At 36.3% G+C, this 26,781-nt stretch overlaps 1 protein-coding gene across 1 annotated transcript in view; it reads left to right on the forward strand.

Moving 5' to 3' along the window:
* PCNX2 (pecanex 2) overlaps nt 1-26,781 on the forward strand; it is a 395,419-nt gene that overhangs the window by 25,501 nt on the left and 343,137 nt on the right. The window contains exons 4-5 of the mRNA XM_069064863.1: nt 653-689; nt 10,933-12,231. Of these exons, the coding sequence (XP_068920964.1) occupies nt 653-689; nt 10,933-12,231 (1,336 nt within the window). The remainder of the gene's footprint in view (nt 1-652; nt 690-10,932; nt 12,232-26,781) is intronic.

A 26,781-nucleotide genomic window follows, 5' to 3' on the forward strand; every position in this document is an offset into this window, starting at 1 on the left:
GCAGGGAGTTTTTGTATGTTAGTTTAAATTGCCAGTCATGGACTTTTAGACCTCTACAAATAGACTGCTTACTATAAATGTACAGTGTCCCCAAATTCTCAAGCTATTAAAATTTTAAATTGCACTAAGATTTGAGGGATACTTTCTTCATTTTCTTCTATAACTCTTTCAGTGTTCTCGACTTTGACATGGAAAACTTTGCTATGATCCTTCACATTCTCCTTTCTCTCACCTTGGAATCATCAATTATGCAATTCCTTGGACTTAGAATGCCTCCTGTATTTCTTTCCATAAAGCATTCCTTCTTTCCTTCAAAATCCTACAAGTTACATTCTTTCAAAAATAACTCCTGGTTCTCATTCCTGCAAATCACTCCACTATATTTCTGTTCTATCCTTTTTCCTTCTCACTTCTTAAAATAATTTGTGCATGTCTCTATATTTGCACAGCTATAATTAATTGTGTAGATATGAATATATCTGTGATAGTCTTGCTTTACCCACTGGATCATAAGCTTGTCTATGACAGGACTATACTGTCTGCCCCCTACAGCACTTTGCAAACACCATCTGCTCAATAAATGGTTCATAAGATCCTGGTAAAAATATATTCAATTTAAGTAATATTGATTTTTTTCATTTCCTTTGTATAGGAATTGCCAGCACAAGAGACAGTTGAAGATCTGAAAGGTACAATCTCTTTATTGTTCATAGGTATATAGATAAATAAAACATTTATTAAACCTTTACTGTATGCCAGGCATTGTGCTAAGCACTGGGGATACTAATATAATGGTTAAAATAAGACAGACCCTACCCTCAAGGAGTTTACATTTTAGTGGAAGAAGACAATACATACAAGAGAAGTGGAAAACAGGAAGGAAGTCATGCCTCTATGAAGAAAGCCATAATTTAAAGTCCTGAAAATCAGGAAGAGAGTCAGGAGAGGAATGAGTTCAATGGTGGATAATTATTTTATCTCTTAAAAAATGTTATTCAGTTTAAGGGAAGTTAAGTGACATAGAGGATAGAGTGCTGAACCTGGGGCCAAAAAGATTTATCATTTTGAATTCAAATGGAGTCAAAAAGATTCATCTTCCTGAATTCAAATCCAGCCTCAGACACTGACTAGCTATGTGACCCTGAGAAAGTCACTTAACCCTGTTTGCCCCAGATTCCTTATCTGTAAAAAGAGCTGGAGAAGAAAATGGCAGATCATTTCAATATTTTTGCCAAGAAAACAGCAAATGAAATTGCAGAATTTGACATGATTGAAGTAACCAAACAAACAACAAAAATTCAGTTTAAACTTTTTTTCATCAGAAATTATATATGTCATGTTCAGATTTCAAATTTGCTTAGATCAATTCACTAGTCAAATTTATTGTTTCAGAAACACTGTCTGATGACAAATGAAAATAGTGTCACTAAGTCACTGATGTCAAGTATTTTTCCTGTGGCATCTACTTTGAAAAAATGAGTGAGACAAATTAAGTAGCATTCTGGTTAGTCCATCTTTAAAAGGTTATTGCTTCTATCAATCTCTGAAATCTTTCCTTATTTAAAAAAAATTGCATAGGTAAGCAATTCTTGAGAAGTAGCATTGAAAAGTAGATATAGAACTCTCCTCAGAATCAGGACGACCTGGTTTTAAGTCCTGCTTCTAATACATATAATAACTGTGACCATGAACAAGTGGTTTAACCTCTTAGTGGTCCCAGGCATTAGCTCGGGATCTTTATGACCCCAAATTCCTCATCCTAACATTATTACTTCTGAGTGTTTGTTCTATCTTCCTTCATTAAGAAAAGCAGTTTGTTTCAGTTTGTCTCAGTTAATTCTCAAATGGTACCATACCATACATATGTGAGTGAGTGCATTGATTTGCACCATGATGCAGTTAAGATTCAGAGGCTACTGCTTTCTCTGTATAGCTAGGGAAGATTTTTATTTGTGTGTAGTTCTTCTCAAGTAAATGTAGGTCCAAATTCTGAATATTTTTTGTATTATCAATCCATAGATATGTACAGTTTCAAAATAAGTTCACATTATACTGCTTATATTTATATCTGGTACAAACTCACAGCATACATTGATTTTTCAATAAATCTCTCAAAGTCTGCCATGGAACGCTGTAGTCTATTAAGGTAGATCTTATTCCCAAATGACTGCAAATATATTCACTCAACTTCTTCACCACATCCTTGAGTATCACTGCATTAAAAAAGAGAATAAATTCACTGAGAGCTATCAGTCCACTGATACTGGGGAGTCAGGCTGTCATGTCAATACAAACAGAACATTAACATGTAGGTGTACATTAACAGCATAGCTTTGTGGTGTTACTGAGTTCATCAAAGTCAACTATGTCTTTCCAACAGAAAAGAGATGGAAAGATTAGAAATAATGAAGAATAGCAAGTTGCATGCTATTATATTGTTTCAAAATGATCAATATAAATGTTTATCAAAGGCAGCCAAACTGGCATTATATTCAGCCGTCATTCCACAAGTATTTAATGAGTCCCTGCTACATACCCAACACTGCCTTTGGCCCTGCAAGGATTGCAGAGTAATATAAAAATAGTTGGTATACTAACTATTTTAATTAGGGAGACAAGAAATGCATGTGTGACATAGTCTCAACATGGTGCAGGAGATTTGGAGTCAAAATTCCTGGGTTCAGAACCTAATTCAATCACACACTCTCTAAATATTTGACCTTAGGCAAATCATATAGTTTCTTGGGGCCCAGTTTTCTCATCTTAAAAATAAATGGAGTAGAGGTGTCCAGGTAGCACAGTAAGTAAGAGCACCGGCCCTAGAATCGGGATGACCTGGGATCGAAAACGGGCTCAGACACTTAGCACCACACCCAGAAATAACTGGCCATGTAACCTTGAGCAAGTTACTTAACCCCAATTGCTTAAAAAAAAAGAAATGGGGTAGTTGTCAAATGATATGACCCCTAAGAACCCTTGAAGGAGTCATTTGAACAAACCATTATTTCAAGACATCTCACAAAGCAGCACATAATTAAAGACAAATCAATGGGCCTATTTCCTACCATGTGTAATATTATTTTCTGATTCCTCTTCTGTTCTGTCTATATTCTGTCTCATTTTATTTCATCATTTCCCATAGATTTAGTTACTATCTCCATATAGATGATTCTCAAATATGTGTATGTCTATGTGGGTATATTCCTAGTCTCTCTGCTGTAATGGGAAAGGGAATTTGAAGATCTTCTGTGCCCCTTAATAGGCCTAGAGGAATTTAAAGACCTTCCCTGCTTTGAAAGTGAACTATGCTCCCTAATAGGCTGAATGTAGTCACATAGACCCTGTGGGGGGCAGAGTTTGCTGAAGGGTAAAGCAGAGCCACATGAAGTTGGGAGTTAGAGCTAGAGAGATGGTGGGAGAGAGAGGATGCTCAGATAAGGAGATAGAGAGGTTTGATCTTATATTGGTTTGTGGGAAGGCTAAAGGATGCTGTGGCTCTCTGTGTTGTATGACTTGTTAACTTCTTTCCTACTGTGATGGAATCGGCTTACTGGTTTTGGGTTTGGTTTTCTGATGTCTAAATAAATGCTTTGCTTCTGTCCTCTATGTGGAGAGTTTGTTATATTTTGTGATTGAGCGCAATGCAAGAATACTTATAGTCACAGTCTTTATCATGATTGTGGATGCTGTAAATCTTGCATTGGCACTACGTCTGCTGAGGTCCATTCCTGCAACTTCAACTGACTATTGGATATTTCAAACTGAATATTCCATAGGCACCTCAGGCTCAATCATACTAAAAAAAGAACTCACATTTCCCGTAAACCCATTCCCAATTTCCAAACTTCCCTTTTGCTACCAAAAGTAACACTATCCTTTTAGTGAGTCAAGTCAATGACCTTAGTGTTATACTTGACTCCTCCCTTTCTTTCATGTCATATATTTGGTAAATTGTCAGATTTTGCTGTTTTTATTTCTACACTATCTCTTCCATCCCCCCCACTTCTAAATTCATAAACACGCCCTGTTATTTCCTTCCCTTATCATCTCTTACCTACACTGATGCAGTAGCCTCCTAATTGATAGGATATAAGCTCATTTAAAGTAAGAATTCTTCTTTCCTTCTTCCTTCCTACTTTCCTTCCTCTCTCCCTTCCTTCCTCTCTCCCTTCCTTCCTTCTTTCCTTTCTTTCTTCCTTCCTTCCTTCCTTCCTTCCTTCCTTCCTTCCTTCCTTCCTTCCTTCCTTCCTTCCTTCCTTCCTTCCTCCTTTCCTTCCTTCCTTCCTTCCTCCCCTTCTTCCTTCTTTCTTGATATTTGTATCCCCAGCATGTAGAACAATATCTGGCACATAGTAGTAAACTACAATAACTTCTTATTGATTCTGAAATCAATCATAAGCTCCTTTGGGTAATTTTTAAAGCTCTTCACCATTTGGTTCAAGCCAAAATTTTCAGCCTTATTACACATTCCTACCCCTTCCCACACTCTATGGTCTAGCCAAACTAACTTTTTGATATTCTTTCCATTGCAATCCGTCTTCTGTCTTTTGCACTGCTTGTCCCTCATGCCTAGAATATACTCCCATTTCACCTCTGCCTCATAAGATTCCTTATATTCTTCATAACTTTTCAAACACACCTATGTGAAGCCTTTCCTGATCCCCCTAGATGCTAATGTCTTCCCCTTTACCAAAATGACTTTGTAACTATCTTGTATGTGTTTCATATTTATGTGCCCATTGTCTCCCTTAATAGAAAGTAGGTTCCTTAAAATCAAGGAACTTTTAATTTTTGTCTTTTTATTTCCATGGCTAGAACCATGCCTGACAAATATTGAGAGTAGTATATAAACCTGACAGACACTTAATAAATGCTTGTTTATTGATTAACTGAAGGTCCTTTGCTAACTTCTGGGAAAAGGAAGAGGTATGAGGTTAAACTGATATTTAAGGGATTACAGTCTAAAGGTTTGCATGAAGGAAAGGATTTGGATGGAATGTAGTGAAGGGAGAGAGACTTCAAGGCAAGGAGAATGGTATCTATTCTGATCCTCCCCGCTGTTCATGTCTCTCCTCCAAAATAATATTGCATCTACCTTGTGTGTACTTATGGGTATACATAATATTTCCCTCTTGAGAATGTCCCTCCCTTGAATGCAAAACTTTCATTTTTGTTTTCCTATGCCCAGCAGGTAGTACAGTGTTTGCTGTATGGTAGACCCTTTATCTTACTTGTTTGGTAGCAACCAATGAATCAGTTAACATTCGAATGAAGATTACCTTCAGGGAGACTTGTGGGAGACAAATTAGGAAGGCCCAGGTCTGAGTATGAGAGTTTTGAATGACAACATAGATCATGTTTGTATTTTATTCTGCATATCAGTTGTCTTCCATACCAGTATTAAGACATTAAAATAACTATTTCCTGCTATAGTCCTCTTTGCCAGCTCATTGTCACAGTTCTCAGCTGATCAGGTGGCAAACATCAGGAGCCAGAGAGAAAGTGGGAGCCAGAGATGAAAGAAGCAGAATTTAAGGAGAGGAGAGAATTTACCCTCTTGGACACACTGTGTTCTATTTCTGGAAACTCACTGTAGGATGTGACATATGATAGATGAGTCACTCCATTGCTCTTCCAGCTTTGCTCCCCTCAGGGAAGAGTGTATCTGCTGAAGGGGTAGATCCTCTCCTGGATTGAGCCAGATCCTTACAAGATACAACCACTGGTCTAGGGCCCACAATATTTTAATATGTCTTGATAATGTCTAGCCAAACTGACCTTGAAGTTGTTGTCCATTCATGACACTTATCTCCTGACTCCAGGGCCTGTTTTGCATCAGCTGTCCTCCATGCCTGGAATGTTCTCCTTTTGTACTTCTGTCTTTTGGTTCCATCAAGACTCAGCCCAAGCTCTCCCTTCTGCATGAGGCTTTTCTTGATTCCCTCAGCTACTGGGGCTTCACCCCCCTCAAAAATGATTATCATTAATATATTTTATAAGTCTCTGTTGACAAAACATAAGCAAGGACTGTTCTGTTTTTCTCGTTGTATCCCCAGGGCCTAGATAGAACCTAGCAGGTACTTTATAAGTGATTTTATTTATTGGCAAATTAGAGGTATCCAAAATAAAAAAAATAGGAAGAAAGAACAAGGCAGATTTTCTTCATTTTCTCTATAAAGTAGGAGATGTAGTCATCTACTGAGAGAGTGGGTAAGGTGGCATTGGGGGCTTAAGGAGATAATAGAAGGTAGTCACTGTAGAAAACATGACAAAAGGTGAGTTGGGAGAAAATTAAATGATTACCTTGAAATACCAGGGATCCTGTTGAGATTAAATATATTCATTTACAGTAGACTTAGCACATTTGTGTGACTTTCTACAAGTGCATTCAGCAGAAGGAACATCTGGCAATGACCTAAAATTGATGAATATTGAATTGTGAAGAGTGAAAAGAAAAGAGGGAAAATGATTGAAAGGCAGAGGATAGTACCTAGTTGAACTGCTTAGTTATAGATTCTTAATGAATGAATTGGATCAATGAGCATTTATGAAATGTTTACTATGTGCAAAGCATGGGTATTCAAGTGTAAAACAAAGATGTTTCTGTTCTTAAGAAGCTTATATTCTAATAAGTGGAAACAACACATGTTGGAGAGTGGTGGTCAGGGAGGGATATTTTGGCTTAGAAACGTACAATTTTGGTTAGTAGTATCACAGGGGAGCAGATTGATACACTTTTTCTAGTAGCAATGGCAGTAAATGATTTCATTATGATTCAACAGTTAAGATGTTTTGAAGGGGGAAGCAAGAGAAGAGTGTACTTGTGGGGACAATGTTGCTCTGGCAGGGTAGTAAAGGAAATGTGTCCAGAGCCTGCCTAAATGCCTGAATGAGACATTTTCAAGTCAGAGTAGGTATGTCTCTGTGTGACTATCTATTATGTGAGCAAACCCTGAACTTCCCTACCTCCATGCCTTTATTCCTGCTTTTCCCCATGCTTGAAACGTCCTCCCTGTCCCTCTTTCCTTATTGAATTTTTATTCATTCTTTAAAGCACAACTCAAATGTCATTTCCTAGGTTAAGCCTGGCTCTCACATACAAAGGTGCAGGAACCAAGTGCTAATTCACTCCTCATTTTATTATTTTTTATTTTTTTTAAGCAACTGGGGTTAAGTAACTTGCTCAAGGTTACATGGCCAGGTGTTTCTGGGTGGGTGCTAAGTGTCTGAGCTCAGATTCGATCCCCAGGTCATCCCGACACTGGAGCCAGTGCTCTTAATCGCTGTGCTACCTGGCTACCCCATTCACTTCTCATTTTAAAGAATCTTTTATTAATACCACTTTTTTCCATCACTGTCAATTCCCAAAGCCTACATTCTCCCAATTAGAATGCTCCCTTATAATAATACAATTAAAGAAGCGAAGCAAAACAAATCAACATAGTCTCACTCTGCATCTATTGTCTAATACATTTTTTCCTGAGACACAGGAAATATGCTTCACTATAAAGTCCTCTGAAGTTGAATGCACTTTTCATGAAATATTTTATATTACAGCTATCCATTTTTGTGTCTTAGCCAGCTTCTAGACTTTCATTAGGTCAGAAACCATTTATTTAAAATCTAAATCTCAATCCGGGCTCAGACACTTAGCATCCACCCAGAAACACCTGGCCCTGTAACCTTGAGCAAGTTACTTAACCCCAATTACTTAGGGGTGGCCAGGTGGCTCAGCAAGTAAGAGCACCAGCCCCAGCGTGGGGATGATCTGGGGGATCGAATCTGGGCTCAGATACTTAGCACCACAGCCAGAAATAACTGGCTGTGTAACCTTGAGCAAGTTACTTAACCCCAATTGCTTAAAAATAAAATCTAAATCTCCCCTGCAGCACCTAGGACAATGCTCTGTAGATAGAAGGTACTCAATAAGTGCTTGTTGAATGGATATTTGAGTGAATGAATGGATTGATCTGGCTTCATTTGTGGTATAGGACAATGATTGAAGGTGGTACTTAAAAGACAATGGCAGAGTTTCACTGTCACTGGTGACTGTTTAGACTAGTTGCATTGGACTATTATTTAGGTACATAGACTACAAGACTAATTGGGCCTGGGTTAGAAGTAGCTACAGCTTCTACAATGCTACTGACTTCTCATAATGATCTTACCTTCTATGTGATTTTGTGTGGCTTCTGTATGTTCTTCCCATGAAATTTAAACCACAGAACTTCATCATGTGTGGGTGTGTTTTTGGGGATAGGTTCTGTAGAACTTACACTGATTCTTTGCTTCATTGGGTTGGGTATATTAACTAAGATTATGTCCCATAATTATATTTTGTCCCCAAATTATGCTTACTTCAAAAAGTCAACAAGTCGGAAAACTATCTATTAATAGTTACTGAAAATAATTGATATGAAATTTTAAATAATAATTAATTTGGAGACAGTCAGCAGGTACATTGGATAGAGTATTGGACCTGGTATCAGGAAAACCTGAGTTCAAATATGACTTTAGGCACTTACTACCTATGTGACCCTGGGCAATCCATTTAACTTTTGTTCGCCTCAATTTTCTTATCAGTAAAACTGGGATAATAATAGCAGCTAGCACACATGAGGGTCAAATGGCAGTAGCTGACAAATGATAATAATAATAATAAAACACAGTCCTTGTCCTCTAGGTATTTAAGATGAGGGAAGAAAGAGAATTTCCTTGTCTTTATGTGCTCAGCACCTAGAACAATACTTCACACATTGTAAGTCCTTAATAAATGCTTGTTGATTAATTATAAACTAGTTCATGCTACAAAACACATACCTGTAAAAAAATTAACTAAAACATCCAGTGTTATGTAAATACCAAGTGATCATTTACAAATAATAAATGATTTAGGATTTTAGGGGAGAGGGGGAGGGAGAGAGAGGGAGAAGGAAGGAGGGAGGGAGTGAAAGGGGGAGGGAGAGAGAGAGAAAGAGAGAGAGAGAGAGAGAGAGAGAGAGAGAGAGAGAGAGAGAGAAGTGAGAATCTGCTATCTAGGAAAGTCTTAATAATGGAAGTAAGGTTTTAACTGTGTACTAAAGGGATTAGATATGAGCAGGTGATAGAGATGTGATGAATTAAATAAATTCCATATATAAGAAATAACATGCTCAAGGATACAGAAAATAACATATTTTGGAAGGGTGGAATACTATTAGAAGGGCAGTTTGGCTATAGTAGAGAAGATATTTAGAGAACTAGTGGGGGATTATACTGAAAAGAGAGGGACAAAACTATGGAGGACTTTAAATGCTAAGCTAAAGAGTTGGACTTTATAGGCAACAGGAGATTATAAATATTAATCTGGAATTAGGGTACAAGATAAATTCTAAGGGGAATAGACTAGAGATAATGAATCCAGTTAAGTGACTTCCATTTGAAATATTAGGTGATAGTATTGAAATTTAGTACCTAGGATAGCACCTTGCTTATAATAGGTACTTAATAAAATATAGCATAGTTTAGAGAGTGCTGAACTTGGAGTCAGGAAATTTGCACTCAGATCCAATCTGGGCCACTAACTAAATGATCATGGGCAAGAGATTTAGTCTCCCTGAGCCTCAGTTTCTTCATCTGTAAAAGAGGAATATTAATGCCTGTAGTGCTTCCCATAGTTATTTTGAAGCTCATATAATGTGTGTATAACCTATATAATTACATAATTTATGTAAAGTAATGTGTGAACATTAAAGTTCTAAAGCCTGTCTCTTGAGTTTTTGCTGTGATTTAATCAGTGGGAGGAACTCCAAGTGTGGAAACTCCCTCAGCTGATTAGAATTGTCAACTCAATAACTTAGAGTCTTAAAGAGTTATAGTTATCCCTTTCACATAGCAACTTTCCTCATCATGGTTTCTATATTTCACAGATTTTCATAAGAAATTAAATGGGAATTTTTTTGGTAGTTTTTCAGACAACACACAAAAGCCAGCTGGCGACACAGAAAAAGTTTAGGAACTCAGAAATGCATAAAATATATGTATAGCATTGTATAATATCAACTCAAACTTTACAATAGGGCACTATAAGCACCCCATAAAAGAAAAGAAAATAATTCAGACTTTTTCTGTGGTATGACAGGAGGGCCAAAAAATTTTACATGGATTTTCCAGATTGTAGGGGTGGCATGCCCTTAACCCTTGTCATGTGGAAGGATTAATGCACTTAGTTCACTAAGGGGTTAAATAACTTGCCTATGGTCACAGGGATAGAATGTCAGAGGCAAGACTTGAATTCAGGTATTCCTGACTCCAAGATTGGCAATAGATTTGTTCCTTGTTGGCCATTCATTTTTCTTTTTCTCAATTAAACTAGGGTGGTAGTAAAGGAAAATAGAAACAAAAATACAAATCTGAGAAATATCAAGAAGGAGGAATTTAAAGAGCTCAGTAGAGCTCAAGGAAGAGATTAGAATCAATGAAGATACCTAGGTTGTGCACTTGGGAGATTAGGAGAATAACAGCACCATTTATAGTCATAGAAGTCTTTATTCACCAAGAAAAACTGACTTTTAGAGGAAAGGGATAAGTTTGGTTTTAAGCAGTTTTATCACCACAGAAATGTGTTTGTTAGCATATGTTAAAGTGCTTTGTATGCTCTGTGAAACGTTTATACAAATTTACAAGTCATAATTATTCTCCTTCAGATTCAGTCATGAAACAAGAACCAAGTGCCATAAGGTACAAAATTGGGTGTCTGGAATGAAATAAAAGATTGTTACTTCAAAAGAGTCTCATGATGGAGGCTTTTCTCTCCCCATTTCAAGCCTCCACCTGTCCTTGCTGCTGGTCTATTTTTACTTGTCATTAGCATTCAGTGCATTGGGATACTGTGCATTTCAGGTGCTGGTTTTCAGTGGACACTACTGGTGACATAATGTTTGTCTATTCCAGGTGTGATTCTATCAGAAGATCAGCCTGTAGCACCAGTGTCATCTACCTCACCATGTATCAAGACAGAAAATTTACCTGTCTCTCCAGCAAACATGTCAGATACCATGACTACAGCAGCAATATTAATGAAGCCAGGTGCCATGGAAACAGTGTTCAATAATGAAGTAAAGGGAAAAGGAGAAAAGGTACATCCTCCTCACCACCACAGATCAGAGGATATTTTGGTGGGCAAAGAGGTGATGAAAAGGTTGCCACATCTCTCCTTGTCTCAATGTGATGTACTAGGAACTGGTATTGCTTTCCAGCCCTGGGGAAGTGAGAATTCAGTGCTAATCACAGAACCTTTCAGCCAGCCAAAGGATTCCAAAAGAGAACAGTTGCAAAGCAGATCCCCTCAGGACAGCCTGAGCAGTAGCTGTCCTCAGTGTAACACTGTCATCACCAAACAGGCAGAGGAAGAGCCAGTGAACAGTTCCTGTCAGGCAGATCAGTCCCTAAATGAGGAAGCTGACTGTTCAGACAGTGAGGTTGCCATTACTCTTGTTGATAGTTCTCTCCCTGGAGACCCTCTGAGTCTGCATGAACCCATCAAAATAGTTATCACAATGAGCAGTACTCCCAACTCCATGACTGAATTAGAAAGTTCCCTGCATCTGAAGGTGATTGGCACAGAGAAAATGGGAGCAAGGCCAGATGTTCACCCATCTGTCACAGAGGTAACCCATCCTCAAAACAATGAACAGATCAGAATTCCTGTGATCACCTTTGAATTATCAGAAGATGGTGGAGGTAATGATTGTCCAGAAATCAGTGAAAGAGAAAAGACTCCAGAGAGATTAATGGTGGATATTTCTTCTAATCCATGCTCTGGCTATGAATCTGGAGAGCTGGACAATGCAGCAAAGAAATGCAATGATACCCCAAATGGTGATTCAGAAACAACTCCTCTGGTGACATCTAATCTGACCTGCAAAATGGAAGTGGACAAGGAAGGACAGGATAGTCTTGACCCATCATCTTGTAAAACAGCCCAAGAAAAGAGACATGCCCGTGTCCTGAGTGTGGATAGTGGGACAGATATTCTATTAAGTAAAACTTCCACAGAACTCCCAAGTGATAAGGAGAAGACATTGCCAACTTCTAAATCTGACCTGGAGGCTAAGGAAGGGCAAATTCCAAATGAATCCAATTTTCTAGAATTTGTCTCCCTGTTGGAATCTATTAATACATCCAAGGTGATGGCATCTAATCCATCCAGTGTCACAACAGAGCTGATCAAAGAAAAAGGGGTCATTGGAGGTATGAGTCATGTTCAATATTGTTTAGATATAAAGAAGGCAAGGACATTATTTACTCTTTGCCTCTTCACAATGAAAATTTGCCAAATAGAGAGATGGGCATTCTGAAGTCTTTTGCTATTTAGATTTATAATGAAAGTTTTTAATATATGAATATTGAACTACATCTGGGGTGTGCTTTTTAAAATGCTGATCTTTCAATTACTTTAGATTATTTTAATGATATTGGGGCTAATATTGAATGGTGGAAAATAATTTTTATAAAATTCTGGTGTATAAATATTAATTTATCATATTAAACAATTTAAAGGACATATTACTGAAGATGGTAAATGATAGATATTTCTTCATTTAAAGAGCAAATGCATTTCATAAAAGTTTACTATAAATATAGTGTTAATTCTGTTTTCCTGTTGACTTCCTTTATGAAATTAGGAATCTATTCACCCCATACAGAATCACAAAACATAGAGTATATCTTTTATAAGGAAGAGATTAAAAATCATTAAATCACTTAACAAATGGCAAGTTAATTTCTCAAGGCTTCAGCTTCCAATTCTATACAATTAAGGGATTGGATTAGATTATCTTTAATTCCCCTCCAAATTCTAATGTGATTTTTTGGATGCCTATGATGCACTGAAGCCTCACCTAAGATGACAGTCAGTTCTATAGCACGCTGTAATTAATTGTGCTACTGGGACTTAGAATTACAGAATCTAGAAATTGAAAGGGATCTAGTGAAAGGGTCATTTAAACCAACCCCTTGTTCTCTTTACAAAGTGATTTAGTTTTTCTTCCCAGAAGTTAAAAAAATAGTACCATTCCAGCTTTGGAGTATTGTTCTTGACCTTTCAGTCATCCAATCAGGTTATTCCTATGTCTGTACTTGCAAAACTTAGAAAATTACCCCTGTCCCCTTTCCTTTAATAATTTCTAATAGAATTTAACTGCTGCTGCTTTTGGTTGAGAGATTGGGTTGATAAAGATTTAATTAAGATATAATGTCTGGTAAGGAAGTTAAAATAGATCACTTTACATAAGAAGAAGGGAGAAGGACCAAGATCAAAACTGATTAGATAGATAACTGGCAAGACTGAAGCAATAAGGTCTCAGTCCCATGCAGGGGCTTATAGGATCAGAGGGGATAGGACACCAAAGTGGCATCACAAAGGGGATTAGTGAGTGAGAGAGACTGAGTATAGAATAAAAAGCTGAAGCAGATGGAGCAGAAATAGACTGAGGTCCCAGATGCCACCAAAAAGAGCTTCTTAAGAGAGAACTTTTCTGTGAACTGCAGCATTTTCATAGGATGACTTAGGTTTTCCCTGGCCAAACCCACTTTTGCAGATGTTCCTAGACTTGAAGGTCCAGGCAAATCAAAGATGGTGCCAATCCCCTGGCTTGATGGCTGTGTTTCTTTGTTTCCAATAACCTTTTCTGTCTGTTTCATGTAGACAGAACTTCTGTAGCCTTTTGATGGACTACAGACTCAAGGGGGCTTTGGATTCTCCATTGGTTAGAAGGCTGATTCCTCTACATCTCCAGGATCTTCTTTATTGGATTCTTCTGTTAACTGGGGCCAGAATCCTGAAAGCTAGACTTTGGCTGGGGACAATTACTGTTGTAATATCATATTTAAAGTTCTACCATCTTTCATATGCTAGACTTTTGCATGACAATACTTTTAGTTATTTTGAAATTGAATTTGTCAGTCCCATAAGTTCAAATTTTTGTTTACAGATTTATGTTATTATTACATGGGGTAGATCACATTAAGTGAAGGTCTTCTCTTTAGTGATATAGATTGCAACCTATCGATTTAAGACTCTTGTCCATGTCCTGCTGTATGATCTACACAGGGGGTCTACCTAATAAGTTAAGATCCATCCTTGAGTCCCCTGGACATGGATCATGATCATAGAGTCTGAGCCAATGGAGCATGTATGTTGTTTGCTAGCTATTGCTTACTTTCACTATATGATCAACCCATGTTTTTCTCAATCATTTTTTTTTGATGATGTCTCTTATGTGATTTCTGTTGTAAGGAATTTCATTCAGTCATATATTGTAGCCTTTCCATGCCCATCATCTGCCTCTCTGTTGTCCTCTGAGTTAGCCTCCACTTTCACTTTTTTTGAATGTTCTATTACTTGATGCCATACAACATACAAAAGAATATTTGGTATTAAAGAGATGGAAATTTGGTCTAGGCAGAATCTCAGGGTCATTAAAAGAACTCTGCAGTTTTTCAAAGGCAATCTAGTCCATTCTTCTCATCCTATTCAATTCTATGTCCAACGCATTGTTCACTTGTGATATCTGTGTAAGAATTACAATTGGCAAGTTAAAATAAAAAATATACATAGATTCATCTGATTCTTAAGGGTTGGTAATGCTTTTATAAGAAAATAAAATCCTCCTACCATTGACTTTTTTTACATAATTTAAAATTAAAAATTTTTAGTTTTCAGATTTTATAAGAAAGGTGCATAATTTGTTCCAAAAATAGCTCTATGCTCCAATTCTTTTTTTTTCCCAGTTAAGCAAACATTAATTAAATGCCTACTGTGGGTAGAGCAGTATTTTAAAGGGTGGGGGAAATAAAAATTCTAAGTATGACATAGTCCCCACCCTCATAAAATTCCGTAGCAGGATAAAAAACCAAAACAGAGTAGAAAAAATACATGAGTGTATAAAGAAAATGTAAGCAACTGACCATATTTTATTCAGTGGAGGAAGATCATTACTGCAAGGATTCATGGAATAGATATTTTAGTTGAACATTAAAGAATATATCAGAATTCAACAGGTGGCAAATAGCATACATGGAAAGAGGGGAGAACTTTAGGCATAGGAAATAATCTTGAATCAAAAGGATAGGGATGAGAAAGTATAGGGCATGTTTTTCAGAAGCTAGTAGTTCATCTTGACCTATAACACATAAAGGTAAATAGTATGAAGTATGGGAATAGTATGGGAAAGAAAGGATTACCAAGTCTGTGATGAGCCTTGAATATAGTCCAATTTCTGCAATTTATAGATATGAAAAGAGTAAAGCCCAGAGAGGTTAAGGGACTTACTTAACATAGTAAGTAGAACTTGAGATTCTAACCCAAGACTCCAATCTACTATGTGTACTTTGAGCAGATGAGTGAAAAGACCAGAAAAATGGATAAGAAAGACATATCTGTTGGTGATAAGAATTGATTGTAGTGGAGATAAAATGGAAAAAGGTCTACTAGAAAGCTATTTTAATGCTGCATGTGAGTAGTAATGAAGGCCTGCAATAAGGTGGTGCAAGAACATTAGAAGCAGATGAAGACAGAAATGAGGAGGAGGAGGAGGAGGAGGAGGAAGAGGAGGAGGCGGAGCTAGAATTTATATAGAGATTTAAAGTTTGCAAAATGCTTTATAAATATCTCATTTTATCCTTATAACAACCCTAGGAGTTAAATGCTATTATTATCCATATTTTGCAGATGAGGAAACAAAGTTAGAGGTTAATTGGTTTGTCCCAAGTCATACAACTAGGAAGTGTCTGAGGTCACATTTGAACTCAGGACTTCCATGTCCAGCTCTCTATCTACTACATAACCTCTGTCTCTGTAGAAATAGAAGTTAAAATATTTGGTAAGTAAAAGAGGGAAAAACCAAAGATAGGTTCAGAATTGTAAAATTAAAAGATTAAGTGAATGGCTTCCAGAGAGATACAGTGACATAAAAAAAAAAAAAGGAACAGATTTTGAGGGATGTAATGGACTTGGTTTTAGACATATCAATTTTCAGGTTCAGGCAGGACATGCACATGGACATGTTCTGTGACCCAACTTAACTTTTGGTCTGGAGCACAGGATAAAAGTAAGAAATGAAAATAGCAATTTGGGAGTCACAATAATCCCATTAATATTTGTTCAGGTATCCTCTTTACTATGGTCAGTAAGCCTCTTTTTGAAGGTCTCCAATGGAAACCTATTCATTTTTAAGAGTTCATTCTATCATTTAAATTATTAGATAATTTTCATTTTATTTATTTATTTTAAAATTTAATTAATTTTTAGTTTATATATTTTTAATTTATTTTCCTTAGTACAACCTTCTATCCATTTGTTTTTAGTTTTTCCCTCTGAGGCCAGAGAGAAAAAGTCAAATTCTGTTTGTATATGAAAAAATTTATATTCTTGAAGGTAGTTATCATGTTCTCCCTAAGTCTTTTGTTCTAGGCTGAACATCTTCAATTACTCCAGATAATCTTCATATAGTATATTCTTGAGTCCCATCATCACTCTTGTTTGTCATCCTTCCCTGAATATGCTACAGCTTGTCCATCCTCTTCCTCAAATGTGTTGTCCATAAATGAACATAATTGTATAGAAATAGTCTTGCCAGAGCAGAGAAGAGTGTTCATTAGACTCTTCAACATAGCCAAAGATTGCATTAAATTTTTGGCTGCCATATCACACTGTTGAATTATATTGAGCTTTCAGTTCACTAAAACTCCCAGTTCACTTTTCATGCAACTACTATCTAACCAAATCACCTCCATCCAATGCTATGCAGTGGATTTGTTGGAGGGTATAATTTTATATTTAACTCATTTAAATTTTATCTTCCTAAATCTAACCCATTGTTCCAGCCCATCAAAATCTTTTAAAGTCATGACTCTGTCTTCCAGTGTGCTAACTGTATCTCCCAGCTTCATATCATTTCCAAATTTGATAATAATGACATTGTCAGTTCATTGGTGCCAATTCTGAACAGAACAGCTGAGGAAAAACTGCTAAGCCTTTTTGCTAGGGGTCTTCCCAGTTGATATTGACTTATTAATTACTACTTCTAACGTTTGGTCATTAAAGCAGTTCTGCATCCATTTGCTCATCAATCTAAATTTTTCAGACTCTATTACCCTCTAAAAATTACTCTTTCTCATTTGTGCAGCATTTATGGTCCATAAGTGAGAAATAGCAAGAGTTCAGCACTCCTATCTCTAGAACCCGGGGACTCAGTTTGTCTTGGTCCTCTTGACTTTGCCTCATTTAGCGTTATGAAGTATCCAAATACCTCATCATTTATCTTAGGTTTCAACCTCCTGCTATTTTTGTTTCTTTTTCAGTTAAAAGAGCATTCTCATTAAACAAGCAAGGGATAGGAGCATAAAATGAACCTGTGCTTTCATAGGAATAGGGAGTTCCTGGTGAGACACTTTTCCCAATGCAGTTCGATCCCTTATCTGCAACTTTACAGTTTTAGAGAGATGCCATGGAGAAATTTTATGATTTGCCCAGAGTCAGTTTGTGTCAAAGGTGGGACTTGAATTCAGGTATCCTAATAAGCTTCCTTTTCAGAAACCATGCTGCCTCTCTTATTGATCAAGAAAAACAGAAAACAACCCTGGACATTTCTGTCTTTTCCTGTTTTTTTCCTATCCACCCTTAGCAGTGGTCTTGCCCCTTTTTTGATTTTCCCCTTACAGCTAAAAAAAAAGCCCTTTCACTGTTCCTATTATTCATACCAGTTTCATCTTCTTTGAAGTTTTAGTATTTCTGACACTATTCTTAAAGGACTGCTGTGACGCTTTTGCATTCATTCTTTTTTACCTCTGTCTTTTCAAAATATGAATCGGTTGATGGAAGTCTTCCCGTCTCTTTAGGTAGATCCCCCTTGTCTTCATAGTAAATGCTACCTTTGGTTATTATGGAATTTCACTTTGGAGAACTTCCTATCTTTCTTGGCCCCGTTATTATGTGCTAGGCACTATAAGTGCTTTACAAATATCAACTCATTTGATCTTCACAACAACTTTGTGAGGTAGGTACTGTTATTATCCCCATTTTCCAGTAGAGGAAAATGAGGCAAAGAGAAGTTATTTGGCTTGATCAAGGTCACACAGCTAGTAAGAGTTTGAAGTCAAATTTGAACTCAAGACTCCCTGCCTCCAGACCCAGTGCTCTATCCACAGTGCTACCTAGATGCCTTAAAATAGAATGATCACTCCCTTCCAAAGTTTATGTCACTTCTATTTGAGCAACTCGATTTTGTTCAGAATCAGAATACAAAATAGCATTTTTCCTTGTCCCCTTTCCCACATTTTCAGGTAATTAAGGCAAGCTAAGAATTTATCAGTAGCTCTGTTTTTGACAGAGTGTATTCTAATAGATATCCAGATCAAATATCCCACCACTATTTTATTATAACTCTGTGTCAAGTTTGTGATCTTTCTTGAACTCATCTATTTTCTCATCTTCTGGTTAGCATGTATGGGAATATTTTAATGTTTCCTTTTTATGAATTTAAGAAATATTCAGTTGATTCCCTTCTCCTTTTCTAGTCTTCCTCTACTCACACCTGAATACTCGAAAATCCAATGACATTGGCCTCTTTCCTGTTCCTCCAACAATAGAGTCCATCTCTTCATTCTGTGCTTTTTCTCTAGCTATATCACATTTAGAATGCTCTCCCTTCTCTTCTGTCTCCTGGTTTCCCTCACTTCATTAAAGTCCTAGCTAAAACCCCAGTTTCTACAAAAAAACCTTTTCCAGCCCTCCCTCTATTGATTATGTCCAATTTATCCTTTATATCTATTGCTTATACATTTTTGGCATGTTGTCTTCCCCATTAGACTGTGAGCTCTTTGGAAGGAGTACATTTTTGCCTTTCCTTATATTCCCAGCACTTTAGTGCCTGGCACTTTGTAAATGCTTATCAACTTGACTTGACAAGCACAAACATGCCAACATACAAGGAATAGAAGAAGATTGTATATGAAATTGTAACCTTCTGTTATGTATGGCTTTTAAAGTATATATTTAAGTATAATATAGCAGTAGCAAAACTACCCCATTTCTGTCCCCTTCTGGACTTCCCCTGCTCTCTTTTATATACTTAAAAATGTTTCTTTTCTGTTTTAGCATTATTATTATTGCCCACCAATTCCCACTCTCCTTCAATGCAGAAACCCTACCTTTATAACAAATAAGTATAGATTAAAAACAAACACATTGGCTATGTCTAAAAATGTATATCTCATTAGCACCTCAAGTCCATCACCTCTCTGTCAAGAAATGAAAATGACATTTCCTAATCAATCTTTTGAAGTCATAATCGGTGATTGCATTGATCAGAGTCTTGACATTACTAGAAGTTATTTTCTTCACATTATTATAGTCATTGTGTAAATTTGATTCTGATCATTTTACTGGCTGTCAATTCATACAAATCTTTCTAGGTTTCTCTAAATCTATCATGTTTGTCATTTCTTATTTCACCATAATATTCCATTACATTATATCCCATAATTTGTTTAACTATATCTGAATTGATGACTATCCACTTTGTTTCCTCTTCCTTGCTATGACCAAAAACATTGTTGCTATGCATATTTTCACATACAAGAATTCTTTCTTTCTGTTCTTGACCTCTTTTGGGTACATAGTAGCACCACTGGGTCAAAAGGTATGTGCTACTTAATGTCTTAGGTATAGTCTCAAACTGCTTTCCAAAATGATGGCTGTCTTCTATAGCCCCTCCAGCAATTGTTATTTATCTTCTGTCATCCTTGGGAGTGAGGTGAAATCTCATTGTTTTAATTTGCATTTCTAATTTTAGTATAATCCCAAGACTGTATTGCTGGAATGTTTACTTCACTGATCAATACTCAATCACTTTCTACTATGTTTTCCCCCTCTAGTTCCTGTATTTTCTACCATAATTCATCTATACACAGGTAAAAAATGAAGTTAAGGGAATGAGACAGATGACTAAGAGTAAGAACAAAGAGAGCAAAAGCAGAACCTTGGCAGTAACTCATATACTTAACATTAATAGGTCATGGAGGAAAAGCCAGTGAGGGAGACAAAAAAAATGAGGCTTGAAGATTTAGAAAGAAAACCAGGAGAGCATGCTATGTCAGGAATTCAAGGAAGGTAAATGATATGTAACTATGCATACACTCTGAAGCTCAGTCACTCACTCAATTCCACATTCACTCATCCCTTCCACTCCTTCCTCCCCCCCCATTCTTTTTCCATGTGGAAGATTACTATGGGCCCAAATCTGTGCCAATCAATTGTTTACATTTGCCAGGGAGTGGTTATTATAGCTCCCAAACTGCTGATTTCATTTGATGAAAATTGACACTAGGACCTGTAGTACACCACCTCACTGCCTAGATACACAGATAGGTGTCACTAACCCATGCTTAACCTTAGAAACTTCCATGTACCCCATTGTCATCATACACCCCCTTCCTTAAAAACCTAAACAAGACAGTTGCTTAGCATATAGTTTATATTTTATTATCTTTCTTTGTGTTTTTTTTTTACATTATAATGTAAGCTCCTTGAGATCAGAGTTTATTTTCATTTTTTATCTTTTTGTCCCCAGTACCTAGCACAGAGTCTGGCATTCCCTAGTATTTAACTCCAGTTTTTCATGTATACGATAACTATTCCATACTCCATTCTTTCTCTTCATTACCCCATTACATTCTATACATTCAAACTGGTGATCCAAGATCTTACACAAACACACCCAAGACCCATACCTCCCCATCATGGCAAACTATGTTATATCTAGCATCAGCTGAATGGGCTGGCACTTTAAATAGCCCAGGGATATCATTAATAATTGCAGATAGCTATATAAGTATTATGTCCTGTCCACACAGCCATCTGTTATCCCCTAGGGATAAATCTTAACAGTAAGAGCATCTAGAAGGAGAATGTAATCAATAATGTGTCATGCTTTAGCAAAGTCAAGGAGGATGAGGCCTGAGAAAAAGCCTTTTGATTTAATGATGTGAATTTCATTGGTGGTCTGTTTAGAGGTAAATGTCAGTAGTGGGGTTGGGACTGAAGCAAAGTTGTGAAGGGTTGAGGAGAGAGGGAGCGGGGAGAGGAGGGGGAAAGAGGGAGGGAGGAGGAGGAGGAGGAGGAGAGAGAGAGAGAGACAGAGAGACAGAGACAGAGAGAGAGACAGAGAGAGAGAGAGAGAGAGAGAGAGAGAGAGAGAGAGAGAGAGACAGAGAGAGAGACAGAGAAGAGAGAGTTGAATGATGAACTAGTAATAGGTCAAGCATAATGTAGTTTTAACAATAATGGTACCTTTAATATCTGCCTCACATAGTTGCTACAGTGATCAAGTAAGATAATGGGTATAAAGCACTTTTAAAAACCTTAAAAGACTATATAAATGTTACCTATATTCATTATCAGCCTGTCTTTCTGTCTACCTGATTTCTGGTTTTGCTAAAGCTTTTGACAAGCCCATTTGTGGTAAACAGGACATCATAAAAGTTAGATAGTTGGATGGGCACACAAGAGGGAGAAGGATTGATGGGAAATGGAGACTGTCTTAAGTTTGTTTGTCAGTGTGACCCTAGTTGTACCACTACCAACAATGTGACTTAGAAGGGTCATTTAATTTAACTTTTCTGGATTTTATTTTCCTCTGCTGTACTCTGCAACAATTATATAACCTCTAAGATCCCTTCCAGCTCAAACATTTAGTTTTTCTATGAATTTATAACCCCATACAAAATGGTAGGTGGGAACTTTAAAGGAATTATACATACACACATTATATATACATTTTGTGTGTGTATGTATGTGTTTATATATGTTATATAGATATACATATACATACATATATACACATATCCATAGATATACATATACATATACATCCACTTCCCTCCTAATCTTGGTTACCTTGGCTTTATTTGTACAGAAACCTTTCAATTTAATATAATCAAAATTATCGATTGTGCATTTCATAATGCTCTCTAATTCTTGTTTGGATATAAATTTTTCCCTACTCTATAAATCTGACAGGTAAACTATTCTTTGCTCTCCCAGATTGCTTATAGTATCAACCTTTATATGTAGATCGTGCACCCATTTAGACTTGATTTTGTATAAGGTGTAAGATATTGGTCTATGCCCAGTTTATGTATATATGGATGTATATGCATGTATGTATGTGTATGTAGTATGTGTATATAGTTATGCAGATACACACATATACATATAGAGAGATAGAGGGAGAGATTGATAGATTAGATAGATAGATAGATAGATAGATAGATAGATAGATAATCTCCAAAATGAAGAAAGATTAGAGTGAAAACAAGAAGGAGCTATGTTGTTAGGGAGGGAAATGGATCAGTGGCAGGAAGGATGAGAATTAGCAGAGTCTTTTTACTTTTGAAAGACAAGCAAAGCCAGGGGAACTAAAGAGAATCCAGTAAGACACACTTCCTGTGATGCCTGGAAATTTTTTGTGCTCTCTTGTAAGTCTTCTAAGATTTATACTTTGATTTTATACTTTGATAGATGAAATTATATCACCTAATTCATCTCAAATTTTAACCTTAGGAGGTTGTTTTTATAATTTATCAGTATCAGCTCCAAATTGTGTTTATAAGGCTTCAAAAATTTTGTTAGTCCTTTCTTTTAATGGAAGCAACACAATACTGATGAAAGTGATGACAATAATAATATCCCTGAAAAAAAGACTATCCTATACTTCATATTGTAAAATTCATCTGAAATTTTCATTCAAATCGAACAAACATTTATTAAAAAGTACTGGCTATGTATAAGGCACCATCGTTGGTACTGGAGTTACACAGACAAAAATCAAAACTGTCACTGTTCTTTTTTGTTTAGAAAAAGTATTTTATTTTTTCCAATTACACGTAAAGATAATTTTCAACATTAATTGTTTTAATAAAAAATTTGAGTTCCAAATTTTTCCTCCTTCCCTCTCAGCCCTCCTCCTCAAAATAGCAAGCAATCTGATATAGGCTATACATGTGCAATCATATAAATATATTTCTACGTTAGTTATATTGTGAAAGAAGAAACAGAACAAAAGGGAAAGGCCATGAAAAACAAAATAAAAATGAAAATAGTATGCTTTGATTTCCATTCTGATTCCATAGTTCTTTCTCTGGATGTGGATAGCATTTTCCATCATGAGTCTTTTGGAACTTGCTTTGCATCTTTGTATTGCTGAGAAGAGTCAAGTAAATCATAGTTGATCATCACACAATATTGTTGTTACTGTGTACAACGTTCTCCTGGGTCTGCTCACTTCACTCAGCATCAGTTTATGTAAGTCTTTCCAGGTTTTTCCAAAATCTGGCAGCGTATCATTTCTTAAAGCACAATAGTATTCCATTACATTCATATACCACAACTTGTTCAAAAATTCCCAAGTTAATGGGCATCCCTTCAAATTTCCAATTCTTTGCCGCCACATAAAGAACTGTTATAAATATTTTTGTATATGCAGGTCCTTTTCCCTTTCCTATGATATCTTTGGGAAAATATATCACTGTTCTCAAAGAACTTACTTAAGGAACTATTTATTTTCTCTAGCTCAAGTTTGACTCTTTTATTGTTTTAGTTTTGATTATTCTCTTTTATTCTATTTTTATTTACTTATTTACTTTTAGTTTACAACATTCAATTCCATAATCCCTTGAGTTCCAAACCATTTTCCCCTCCTTCTCTTCCCCCTACCCCCCACATGGTGGCATGCAATCCAATATAGGTTCTATAAATACCTTTACATTAAACATTAGTCAAGTTGTAAAGAAGAGTTGTAACCAATGGAGTAAACAATGAGAAAGAAGCAACAAAATGAAACAAAATTCAAAAGAAGAAAAGCAAGTAGTTTGCTTCAATCTGAATTCATACTCGGTAGTTGTCTTCTTTGGATGTGGATATCCCTTTCCATCATGAACTTTTTGGAGTTGTCTTATAATCTTTCATTGCTGAGAGGAGCCCAGTCTTTCAAAGTTAGTCATCACAGATATGATGTGTCTGTAATTGTGTACAAAGTTCTCCTGGTTCTGCTCTCCTCACTCAGCATCAGCTTATATAAGTCTCTCCAGGTTATTAGGAAGTCTATCTGCTCCTCATTTCTCATAGCACAATAGTATTCCATTACATTCATATACCACAGCTTTTTAGCCATTCTCCAATTGATGGACATCCCCTTGATTTCCAATTCTTTGCCATCATAAAAAGAACTGCTATAAATATTTTTTGTACATACAGGTCCTCCTCCTACTTGTACGATCTCTTTGGGATACAGCCCTAGTCAAAGGGCACACACATTTTTATAGACCTTTGGCATAGTTCCAAATTGCTCTCCAGAATGGTTGGATCAGTTAACAACTCAGCCAACAATGCATTAGTGTTCCAATTTTTTTCACATCCTCTCCAGCATTTATCAGTTTCCTCTTTTGTCATTTTAGCCAATATGACTGGAGAGATGTGGTACCTCAGAGTTGTTTTGATTTGCATTTCTCTAATCAACAGTGATTTAGAGCATTTTTCATATGCTTATAGATATCTTTAATTTCTTCCTCTGAAAACTTCCTATTCATATCCTTTGACCATTTATCAATTGGGTAATGATTTGTATCCTTATAAATTTGACTCAATTTTCTGTATAATTTAGAAATGAGTCCTTTATCAGAGACACTGGTTATAAAAATTCTTCCCCAATTTTCCACTTCCCTCCTAATCTTGGTTACCTTGGCTTTGTTTGTACAGAAACCTTTCAATTTAATGTAATCAAAATTGTCTATTTTGCATTTCATAATGCTCTCTAATTCTTATTTGGATATAAATTTTTCCCTACTCCATTAATCTGAGAGGTAAACTATTCCTTGCTCTCCCAGATTGCTTATAGTATCAACCTTTGTATGTAGATCATGCACCCATTTAGACTTGATTTTGTATACAGTGTAAGATATTGGTCTATGCCCAGTTTATGCCATCCTATTTTTCAGTTTCCCCAGCAGTTTTTGTCAAATATTGAGTTCTTAGCCCAGAATCTGGGGTCTTTGTGTTTATCAAACAGTAGATTACTATAGTCATTGACTGCTGGGTCTCATGTACCTAATCTATTCCACTGATCCACTACTCTATTCCTCAGCCAGTACCAAATAGTTTTGATGACTCCTGCTATATAATACAGTTTAAAATCTAGTATGGCTAGGCCATGTTCCCTAGCATGTCTTTTCATTAACTCCATTAATGTTCTGGACCTTTTGTTGATTGTTCTAGTTTTTACAGCTATGATAAGCCATGCGCCAGAAAAGCAAATGAGCTGAAGTTGCAGAGATTGAGACATGAAGAAGTTAAAATATTTTTTATTAAAAACACCCAGTGAGACAGTACTATAAGCACATGTACACATTGAGTAGGGGGTTCATATGTGTGTTATAAATTTATGTTTACCTCACTTGTATATCTAGGGTCATGAATTTTTGTATTTGTTTATCTTTGGCTAAGTCTGTTTATCATAGCAGTTAGTCAAAGTGTTATTTAAAAACAGAAAATAAACCCAGAAAAAGTGACAGATGAATTCTAAACATTTTTCTGTTGAGCTGCTATCATCTAATGGATAGCTTTCAAGAATATTTTTGGGATATTTATTGTCATATGTAAGATAAAATAAATAATGATTTTCTAGAATGACTTTTGGAGATAAATCTAGGTCAACAACACATTGAATGTATGCATTAAAAGAAAGTCTGGTTTACCCGCCACTGGGAAGTAACCTATCAAGAACTTGGACCCAGTTTAGTGGGCTTTCCTAATGATTATCTTGAAATTAACTTCAATGTTGTCAACCAGTCAATGTCTTCCACCATTTACTAAGCGTCTACTATGTGACTGGCATCTTGCTAAGCACCACAGATATAAAAAGAGGCAAAAGACAGTCTCTGCCTTCAATAAGCTCATAATTTAATTGGAATGACAACAAACAGATATATTAAACCAAGCTACATACAGAATAAATTGGAAATAATTAACAGAGAGAAGTATTGGAATTAGGAGAGTCTGGGAAAGATTTCTTGTTGAAGATGGGACTTTAAGGAAATTAGGGAAGCCAATAAGCAGAGATGGGGGGGGGGAGCGACAGTGTTTCCTGGTCACCCTAAATATTAGTTCTCTTCCTCCCAAAACTACCTTGTATTGATTTTACATGTGTCACTATGCAGGAGTTTGTATTCATATATGCGTATACTTTTATATAAATGATATAAAGAGATACACATACATATATGCATATACACATACACGTTATCTCCCCCAGACTATTGCACTTTTATCTTTATATCATCATTGCCTATCAGAGTGCTTGGCACATAGAAGATTCTTAATAAATGTTAGTTGAATTGGTTGACCAAAGTGTCAAATATTCAGCAATTCTCTTCTCCCAGGCTTATAGGCTAACAATGCCAAGAACTAATTTACCCAAGTGACCACTTTGTCATCTATCCAGGGGATTAGTGAATATTTGGTGTTAGTGATCATGGAAGCTCTATAGTGTTTCTGTTCCACTTGAAAATGATTACTAGGATTCCATCAGCAGAGGGAGAAAGAATGTATCACTAAAAGTTTATCACCTCAAGTAATAATGCATAAGCTATTCTGTGAAGCCACGGTACACCAAATCTTTTGCTTTGATCTCAAATTTTAAGAGGATCCTAAGGATGTAATAATGTCTGTGGAATATTAGCCTTATA

The sequence above is a fragment of the Petaurus breviceps genome, unplaced genomic scaffold (assembly GCF_028583685.1).
Source record: "Petaurus breviceps papuanus isolate PSGF00001 unplaced genomic scaffold, PetGlider_PUasm1.0 90650, whole genome shotgun sequence".
In the NCBI taxonomy this organism is placed as follows: Eukaryota; Metazoa; Chordata; class Mammalia; order Diprotodontia; family Petauridae; genus Petaurus; species Petaurus breviceps.